We start from the raw sequence: 10521 nt of genomic DNA, 5'->3' as shown, positions 1-10521 counted from the left end.
AATAATGGATTCTTGTGGGAGTGAAATGTGGTCCCAATGTCCTGACCCAGGGAGAGAGCAAAGTGGGGAGTCTTGTAATTGCTCCCCCAGTCCCTCTGTGTCAGAGCTCTCTACGGATCTGGGTAGTCTGGATAATTTGCTATTTTTTCTGCTTCTGAGTCCAGGAGCCTCATACATACTGTGCATTCTTAGAGGTGGGAAGGATCTATCTACTCCACGATGGGGATGTGTAGCCATGGAGCAAGTCTGAGTGAGGAATTGGACAAAGAATCCATGTGGTAAAGGAGGAGGTGAGGCGTTTTTGTGAGGTGAGTTTGTTGAGGTTCCAGATTCTTGACTGAGACCCACAGGGAGTCAGTAAGATGTTCTGTGATTCAGAGAACCCTCTGTACAAAGCAATGCACATAGAAATGTTTTTGGGTGATTTATTCTCTCTCCATCTTTCTTCTATCATAGTCTTGACCAAATATCTACTAGGTATGTTTGCAGGCATCGTTCATGATTGACATCCAGGTACCTATGGCTTCAGTGAGTTTGTAACCACTGGAAGACTGAATATTTGTATATTTCAGGTCCAGCCATGATCTTTCTTCTAAGTTCTGTGCTCATTTAGGATGCTTGTTAGGCCATCCTAGTCTAGGGATCCCACAAGGGCCTAAGGGATGTAATAAATATGAAGAATCTTGCATACTTCTGTTCCTTGCACTTGGCGGGCTGATGTAGTAGGAAATCAAGTTTGAGTCTAGCCTGAGCTACATAGTGAGTTTCAGGCTGACCTTAGCTACACAGCAAGCCCTAGTCTCCAAAAGCCAAAGAGGAGCAAAAGAAGTAAGTCCCCAAAAGAAAACTCCCTTCTGTAAAAGGAGTGTGAGTTTGCAGTCAAAGGCTTAGGAAAATTTGAAAGTTGCTAATCCAACTGTATGTATGGTACTTCCTTAGAGCCAAGGTCCACATTCCCACTGAGAGTAGAATCCGGAAGTCTTCTCAGACGTCCCAGTTAATCAGAATATGTCACCCTGTGATTGACATGCATAATAGCAGTCCCATGATGCTTGGCAGGACCTTGGCTAGAACCAATTCTCATCTTTTCCTTCACTCAGCACACACAGTGGCCCCCTTAGCCCAGTCCTGCAAACCCACACTGTATGACCCGGACTCTGACTTCTTTTGTATATCTATGCGCTCCTGACTTCAATGCCATCTCCCAAGTCATGATAGACACCTTTCTAATGGATCTGTGCGAACTAACACACTCCTCAAACAAGCTTGTAAGTGATGTGCAGAGGTTGTCTGCATCTTACAAATTAAGAAATAGAAATAGATGCGAAGTCATTTTTCTCTTAGGATATGGTTAGAATCAGTAGAGAGCAAACTGGCTGCAGAGATTGCCCCACCTCTGCCACTCTTTCCCCATCCTTTCAACCAGTGACCTTTGGATACTTCATCAGAAGACCTTGAGGCCAGTCTGGGATGTTTCTGCGAAGGAGTTTTGGAGGGTGGGAGATTGTTGTGGTCTCCCTAAGGTAGGCCCTCTTTGGAGAGAAACAGGCCAGATTTTCCCATGAGCACTTTGCTTTCTTTTTGTTTGTCTAATCTGGGCCCAGCAACAGAGAGTTAGAGCTGACCCAGAGGTTTTATGTGCAGCCGTTTCTTACAATGGATCTACCCAGCCACTGGTACTGAAGAGAGAGTGAGAGTGAGGATTAAGACAGGGAGAGGGGGGGAATGGAGGATGGTGAGAGATGAAGGGGAGAGGAGAACAGGAAGAAGAGGGTGAGGAGTAGGGGAGCAGATGAGGGAGACAGAGAAGGGACCATCAGAGGCAGAACCACTGGTGGGAACAGAAGCACTGAGAATTGTGAGGAAGCATAAGTAAGTGGAAGAAGGAAGGACAGGAGAGGAAAAGAGAGCAAACGGCACAGAGGTGACTGGACAGGGTGGTGAGGAAAAGGCAGAGAGACAGGGAAAGTTAAAAAGAGAAAACGGAGGGAGGTTGAAGGGAGAAAGGAGAGAAAGAAGAAAAGAAGAGTAGAAAGAAGGAGAGGGATGGAGGGAAATGAAAGACAGGAATTGGGGGTGGGCAATGTTTGTGACAGGTTGGCATGCTTTGTGAGAAGCCAGGGAGAAATGTTGGTGGGGGGAGGGAAAGGCGACTCTGAGAGGGGAGGGAAGATAAGAACAGGGAGGAGAGAGGGAAGGGGGAAGGGAGGAGAGGGAGAGCGGTGGGATAGTGGAGGGGAATGGGAGGAGAGGGAAGGAGGAGAGGACAAGGAGTGCCTCTGGCTTGTCTATGTCATGGAACCTTTGTAGAGAAGTTTCTTTCTAGCAAAATTGAGAAGGGCCTCTTGTGATTGGACAACTTGTGATTTAATCTTGGACTACACGCACAAGCTTGGACCTTAGGAATGATGGCTACTGAGTGGAAGGATGGCTGGTGAAGCAGGGGAGAAGAGAAAGGAGAGGGGCAGCAGAAGGTGGTGTTAGAAGGCTTGGTGTGTGGACCACCCTGGGCTTATGTTGACGGTGTGTGGGGTTACTGGCTCCAGAGCAGGCTAGATCTTACAACCCCTAACACAACCTCCTCCCCACACCCGCAAGGGGCTTGCCCCACTATGTAAGTTTGGTATATTTTTGAGCTGAAGGACTGAATGAGAAATGATGAGTTAGGGTTAGAGGTAGAGGTAGACTTAGAGTTGGGGTCCCGGGGTCTTATGAGGATTTAGCCAAGAACGGCCTGAATGAACCTGGATGTGAATTATTGTGTTAGATGGTGATGTGGTGCTAGGGAGACATAGAGAGAAAATGGAAGGGGGGTTAGGGAATAAGAAAGGGAAACAGTGAGGAGAGGAGAGGAAGAGAGAGGATGGAGGAGAGGAAAGAGAGGAAGGATACAGACGGAGAAACAGAGGAGAGAGATTGGAAGGAGTGAGGGAGGGGAGAGAGAGGAATGAGGATGATAAAAAGGAAGAGGTGGGCAGAGAAGAGGGAGGATGAGAAGAAGCAGGAGAAGAAGGGGAGGAGGGGTGGGGAGTTGAGAAGGCTGGGGAGGAGAAAGAAGGGGAAATGAGGGAGAGAGGGGGAAGAAAGGGAAGGGGAGGAAGAGAGGCAGAAAAGAGAGGGGCAGAGAGAGATTCTTTTACAAAACAATATGGAAAATGCATTTTAATTAATTTATTTATTCTCCCCTCTCTGTCTGTCTCTGTCTCTCTCTCTTTGTGTGTGTGTGTGTGTGTGTGTGTGTGTGTGTGTGTGTGTGTGTGTGTGTGTGTATGTGTGTCCAGAGAGGGGATGGTGGGAGAGGAGGGGGGACAGGGATGTCAAAAGAAGAGTGAGGAAGGAGAATGCTGGGAAGAGAGACTAAGGGAGAAGAGGCTGGGTCTTCCCATCCCTTACAGTCTCAGCCAAGACTGACTGCAGTGACCCTATTTGTCTTTGTCTCCAGGATGTGCCCAGGAACCCTCAATGATTCAGGAACCACGGAGTTCCTACTGCTGGGGCTGTGGGCCCCACCTTTCTTGCGCCCTCTGCTGTGGGCTTCACTTCTTCTGGCCTACCTCACCACCGTGCTGGGTAATGGTGCCCTAGTGGGACTAATAGCCCTAGACAGACGACTGCACCGGCCCATGTATCGCCTGCTGACCCACCTGGCCCTGCTAGACACCGCCTATGTGAGTACCACGCTGCCGCAGGCTCTGGCACACATGACCATGCGTCGTGCCCGCCTCTCCCTGGTGGGTTGTGGCACGCAGCTGTACGTGGGCATCTCCCTGGGCAGCTGCGAGGCCATCCTCTTGGCTGCGATGGCCCTGGACCGCTGCCTGGCTGTGTGCAGACCTCTGCATTATGCGACCCTGGTGACTGCACCCCGCTGCGCGGCGCTGGCTGGAGCATCCTGGACACTGGGTTTTGCACTCTCTGTGCCCAATGCGGTGGCCACACTGCGCCTGCCCTTCTGTCCTGAGAGGCCAGCGGTGGACCATTTTTTCTGCGAGCTGCCTGCGGTGCTGAGGACAGCGTGTACAGACACCACAGCCAACTACAGGCTGGTCTACGGCCTGGGCGTGCCCATCCTCCTGGTACCCTTGGTCCTCATCCTAGCCTCCTATGCCTGGATTCTGGCTGCTGTGAGCAAGTTGCCTTCTGCTGGGAGTCGCCGCAAAGCGTTGTCCACTTGCAGCTCACACTTGGCTGTGGTGGGGCTCTTCTATGGCACGGTGAGTGCCATGTACCTGCGGCCCAAAGCCTCTAGTCAGCTTCCTGCTAGACACCACAAACTGGTGGCAGTTTTCTATTTGGTAGTCACACCTGTCCTCAATCCACTCATCTACAGCCTTCGAAACCATGAGGTCCACATGGCAGCCCGCTATGCCCTGGCCCGGCTGCGGGGGATGCGCACTGTGTTGCACTAAGCCACTTCTGCGGGGCACAGGATTTTCCCTCAGTCTGGTCAGTTCAAATTCCGTGGAGGTATCTTTCTAGTTTATTTTTAAGTTTTTTTTTTTGAGAGAGGATCTCAGTACAGCCCTAGCTAGCCTGGAACTCATTAGGTAGACCAGGCTCGACTCGAACTCACACAGATCCACTTGCCTCTTCCTCCTGAGTGCTGGGATTAAACGGATACGTCACTACATAAAGATTTCTTTGAAAAAAAAATCTTAATATAATATCTTTATTGAAGTTTTGATAATTTTTCAGACTGTATTTTGATCAAATCTATTGCCCACTCCTTCCCCTAAGTCCTCCAAGATCCACCCTGACCCACTCCCCTCGGAGTTCAGTTTGTGGTCCCTAAATACTCATGGGTGTGGGGCCCGTTAAAGCAGGGCTGACTTACCGGTGCATGCCAGATAAACACTCTATTTAGATGTGAGCTACATCCCCAGGCCTGCTGGGACTTTCAAATGAAGAATTAGATGATAAATACTTTCAGAGTTGCTGGGGCTACTCCACTTCTGTGACAGGGGTGGTGGTGAGGTGTTGTGGGGCGGGGGAGAGGGAAAGGGAACAGATAAAGCAAGAAAGGAACTTGGAACTGCATCCAGAAAACTATTAGTGGACATTGGTGTCTGGATATTACAGAATATCCGTGTATCAAAAAATCTGTAGTGAGGATACTCAGAGAGGCTGGAGGGAGGGAAAGAAATGGGAAAAGCAATGTAATTCTATTTGAAGTAAAAATGTATAAAAATTTGAAAAAAAGAATTTATTTTACACATATGCATGTGTGCCCGAGTGAATGTGTGCATAGCATGTGCGCGTAACATGTGCATGCGGTGTCCAAGGAGTCCAAAAGGAGCTGGATCCCCTGGAACCGAAGTTACAGATGATTTGGAGCACCATGTAGGTTCTGGGATTTGACCCCAGGTCCTCTGGCAAGAGTAGCCAGCACCCTAACTGCCGAGCCATCTCTCCACCCCTTACTCTTTTACTTTCTAAATTACTTGGAAAATGTAAAAATAATTTGAAGATAGCAAGGGCATGTTTTAGCAGCCCTGACATCAGGCAAAAAGCAAACTCAACAGCCTCAGAAACCCAAAGGTGGCGGGCCAGGTCTGCTGTGTCAGCACTAGGCAGGCAGAGGCAGGAGGACTGAAAATTCATTGTTCACTATGACGACTTTTATATATATGTTCACTCACTCAAAGTACATCGTGTACTTGGACCATATTTACCCCCCTACCCCTTCTTTCTGCTAATCCCAGACTTCTGGTCCTCTGTGTTTTTCTGATCTTAAAACAAGACTAAAAATGTTTTGAGTTTTTTTCCATTTAATAAAATGTTGTCTAAAGGTATCTTATAAATATTTTATTGTCTCGACGAATCTTTCTATGCTGAGTTTTCTCAGGACTTTTATCATAAAGGAAGGTTGATTTACAAATATTTTAATTTTTAGTTGCATGTATATGTGTGTCTATGCATGGGTATGTGCACATGAATGATGGTGTTCTCAGGATACAGGACATGGTATATCTCCTGGAATGGCTGTTGTGAGCTGTCACACGCAGTGCTGAGACCTGAACTCTGCTCCTTTGTAAGATGACTACATGCTCTTATCTACTGAGCTACCTCTCCAGACACTGTTTTTGCTTTGGTAGGAAAGCAAATGCACTCCCTGTGCCTGCCATAGCCTTAGTTTTTATCATGTGCTTCAGTTTCTCTGGATCTAAACTCTACATCACTACTGCATAGATCCTCACTGGGTGAGCCAGGAGACATGATTATATCATAGGTGTCAATAAACCGGAATGTAACCTCTTTTTGTCAACTTCTGCTGCTATGACAAATACCTAAGACAACCACATTATTATTATTATTATTGTTGTTGTTGTTGTTGTTGTGGTTGTGGTTGTTGTTGCTATTCCTCACTTTGGGCGAGGAGGCATATCACAGAACACAGGAGTGTAGTTACTCTATCATCCTATAGGTACACTGGGAATGCTCACACACCGAGGTATAAGGGACTCATCTCTTTTGTTAGAAAGGACCAGGGGTCATTTTTTAATGATGTACAGAGAACAAGAGATGTGATGATCACTTATAATCATGATTTATTTTGGGCATCACACACAGGGCACAGAAGTAGAGAATACATTTGTGCTGACTTTAGAAAGAAAAAAAATGTGTTGGGTAGTTCAGAGGATATTTCACAGTAAATCGTGGTATGCAGGTGTCTGTAAGTGTATGAACCTGCTCATGCTGGTAGCCAAGGAGGCTGAAAGGGGAAATCAGATCTCCTGGAGCTGGAGTTATAGGCATTTGTGGGATAGCTGATGTGGGTGCTGGGAACTGAACAAGTCTTCTGCAAGAATAGTACTCTCTCTTAACTACTGAGCCGTCTCTCCAGACCCCTTGTTATCCCTTATTACATATTTATTTATAATTAGATAATTATTGAATTACTTAACTTGTATGCATGATTATGTATGTGGAGGTCAGGGGACAAGTTGTGAAAGTTGTTTCTTTTCTTGTACCACACTAGTCCTGAAGACCATACTGTGTCATTAGGCTCAGCTGCTGGTGTCTTTACCCACTCAGCCACATCACTGGTCCCTTAATAGTTGTAACATAAGCAGAAATCTGTAGCTGTTTAAAAAGGACTCCAGTTTAGGATTTTAATTTGAATGCTAGATCCAAAAACTGGTATGGACAGGTGTGTGTGTGTGTGTGTGTGTGTGTGTGTGTGTGTGTGTGTGTGTGTGAGACTTTGGAGTTCTGAGAAATTCTCTAAGCACACTAACCTGTCTTTTGGCTTCTGTGGAGAAGTGAGCCATGACATGGTAAGACGTGAAGACGGAAGGGTGGGCAGGAGAATTCTTTAGGCCATTACAGGTCAGTGAGGGGAATGTAGATTTCTTGTGTGTAGACAGAGGTAGACGCAATCAGATAGGTCAGAAGAGAAAGCTAGGAAGAGGGAACCACGGCAAGGTTCACAGTCTCTAGGTCAAGCAGGGGCTCCAGACGCTTTGCCTCCCTCTGCAGAGGCACATAAAGAGCACAGTTCTTCAAAAGGGAATCTTCAGGGCTCTCATTGCCTGTTTAGAGCCAAAGTCTGAAGTCTTTGGTTTCTGAAATCCCAGTTAGCCCCAGGAACTCCTGGAGCAAGGGTGTAGCTTTGTCACAACTCAGTCCAGTCCAGAGAGACAGAGAAGCAGAAGGTGAGGGGCAACGGGTTGTGCTGGAGGGAAGAATGAGCATGGGGCTCAGTTCGATTGGCAGATGATGTAACGATCCCTGGGAGCAGAATATTATTGTTCGTCATTCTTTGATGGTGATGCCGATGGAGGTGGTAATCACAGTGATGAAGATTAAGGCTGTATTATGGTGATGCAGCTGTAGCTGCTGATCTGGGGATGATGATGAAGATAAAGATTACAGTAGCTTGGTGATGATGGCGATGGAGATTATAGTGGTATGGTGATGGGGTGGTGACGGTGGTGGTGATGACTATGATTATAATCTGATGGTGGTGATGGTGATGGTGATGGTGATGGTGATGGTGATGGTGATGGTGATGAGTTATGGTGGCGGTGATAAACATGATACTGATGACCATGTTGATGATGGCAGTGATTATGGTGGTCACCCTGAAGAATCCAATAAAAACACAAAACCAGAAGTTGTAATATACACAAAGGACCAGAAAGGTAAAAATAAGTAAATAAATAAACAAACCTGACAGAACATTATGAAACAAAGAACTTCCAAAAATGTCACTGAGTTTGTTTTGTGTTGGCCTGCCTTAAGAGTGGTTTACAGTGATTCTTTTAATGAAACATAGATTTTAAATTTATGTTTATTTATGTGTGTATGTGTTTGGGGTGTGTATATGTGTGTACGTGTGGTATGTGTATGTGGTATGTGTGTGTTATATGTGTGTATGGTTTGTGTATGTGTGTCGTGTGTGTGGGTATGGTATATGTATGTGTATAGTTCATATTTGTGTGTGTATGTATGCGTGTGTGTTATGTGGTATGTGTGTTCGTGTGTGCTTGTATGTGTGTATGGGGTATATGTGCATGTATGCAGACAGTCAGAGGACAACTTCCAAGTTCAATGCTTTTGTCATACAGATATCAGAGATCAAACTCAAATTATCATGCTTGTGCAGCAAGTACAAGATACTCAGAGTTAACTCCCCAGGTTTCTGGCGCCCTTTAAAGATCACTGTGGCTGTGTTTGATTTTTGAATACAGTGCTACCCTAATAACTAGCACTGTTTTATGCAGTCTTCCAAGTGAGGGAAATCCTGTTATCAGAACTTCACGGGTAAGCAAGGAGATTTAGAGGGAGACTAGTTGGCCTTACTCATATGTGGCAGGAATTTTTCCATTCCCTCCAAGGCACCCATTGTTAATTGGATTTTGTCCTCCGTACAGCACTACTTTCTTGAATTTTTAATTTAGTGAGTGAGCCTTTCCCACCTGCTGATGTTTTTCCTTTCAAACTGCAGCTCATGGCCTCTTAGTAAATCCCATATGGCTTCCATTCTACCTACAACGGAGTAGAGTTAGTCTGCATTGGTGAAGGGAGGTGCCATCCTGTGTACTTTTGCCTTTACTCACTGGGCACATTTTTATTTCTTATCTTTGACCTGGGGCTGTCCTGGAAACCTTAACTCTTTAGGAAAAGGAATTCCTGGGGATGGAGAGATGGCTCAGAGGTCCTGAGTTCAATTCCCAGAATCACATGGTAGCTTACAACCATCTATAATGAGTTCTGGTGCCCTCTCCTGGCATGCAGGTGTACATGTAGATAGAGTACTAATACATAAAATAAATAAATGTTTAAAACAAAAGAAAAGGAATTTCTCTCTTTTTTGATGAATCCTTTTTTTCAGATTTAATTTGTTTTTTGTCAATAACACACACACACACACACACACACTTTTCATATATAATTTTGATTACTGTCCTCTCACTCTCTATGATTTCCATGCCCCACACTCCCACAAATCCATTTTCTCCATTTACATCTTCTTGTTCTGTTTTGGTTTTGCAGTGCACTAAGTTTAACCAAGGCTGTCTGTGTGACAAAGGTTGTGAAGTGAGGAGGAAATGCCAGGGACCATAGATGTCAAGGAAGCCAACCCTAGTGAGATGCAAGTGTAGAAAGAGGCAAGGATGAAGAGCTAGTCCAGAACCATGTCACGGGCACGGTGGCACATGCTTTTAATTCCAGTGCTCGGGAGGCAGAGGCAGAGGCGGAGGCGGAGGCGGAGGCGGAGGCGGAGGCGGAGGCGGAGGCAGAGGCAGAGGCAGAGGCAAGAGGGTCTCCATGAGTTCCAGGGCAACATGGTCTACATACTGAATTCAGGGCAGCCAGGGCTACTTAAAGTGACACCATCTACAAACACCACCAACAGCAACAACAAAACAAGAACAAACAAACACCACCACCATCACCTCACACAGCCCTTTATAAAAACTAAAACTATGGTACAACGAACTCAGGAAAGGGGAGTTTGAAGAGAAAACCACAAGAACAAAGACCAGCTAGGCCAGCAATTAACCCACATCCACTGGGAATTTTAAGAAGGCTCTGCCCATGGTGGGGGGCTAGACTTGATTTATCTTGGGTGGAGCTCCCTCTTGGGAATGTGAAGGGTGGAATTCAAAAGCTACAGTTCTCACCTCATCTTCTCCTTCCTCTGGTACTTCACAGGGTTACTCCCTGGTTCTGAGGGCTGTCCAGGCTCACCCTGAGCCCATGGTCACCCTCCTAGGCATGGACAACCCAGGCCAATTAGAGCCACTCGCACGAGTCGGAGTTCATGCTACTTGATTTCGCACAAGTGCCCTAGTTGTGCCAAAGCTCGCAGCGCTCTTCCTAGTCACCTTCTTGCTCATGTTGCTCATCAACGTGCTCATTGTCTTCCTCATCAACCTGGACCCAGGTCTGCGTATGTCTGTGTTTTACTTCCTGCGCCAGCTGGCTCTGGTAGAGATCTGCTTCTTGAGTGGAGGATGTGGAGCTCCCTGCCTGCTGTTGACCTTGTGGCAACCTGGATGTGGGGTGTCTTGA

General features: G+C 46.5%; 1 protein-coding gene across 1 annotated transcript; it reads left to right on the top strand.

Moving 5' to 3' along the window:
* Nucleotides 1–3443: 3443 nt before the first annotated feature.
* On the top strand, nt 3444–4409 carry LOC116892726 (olfactory receptor 2A1/2A42-like). The gene has a single exon (XM_032894600.1). It carries the CDS (start codon nt 3444–3446, stop codon nt 4407–4409), a length of 966 nt encoding a protein of 321 aa, XP_032750491.1.
* The last annotated feature ends 6112 nt before the right edge of the window (nt 4410–10521 follow it).

This window comes from Rattus rattus, chromosome 2 (genome assembly GCF_011064425.1).
Source record: "Rattus rattus isolate New Zealand chromosome 2, Rrattus_CSIRO_v1, whole genome shotgun sequence".
In the NCBI taxonomy this organism is placed as follows: Eukaryota; Metazoa; Chordata; class Mammalia; order Rodentia; family Muridae; genus Rattus; species Rattus rattus.
The sequence above is the reverse complement of the archived record's forward strand: the minus strand, read 5'-3'. Positions and strand labels throughout refer to the sequence as shown.

Excerpts from the sequence above, each read along its gene's own strand:
- LOC116892726 (XM_032894600.1), top strand. The coding sequence starts at position 3,444 with ATGTGCCCAGGAACCCTCAATGATTCAGGAACCACGGAGTTCCTACTG.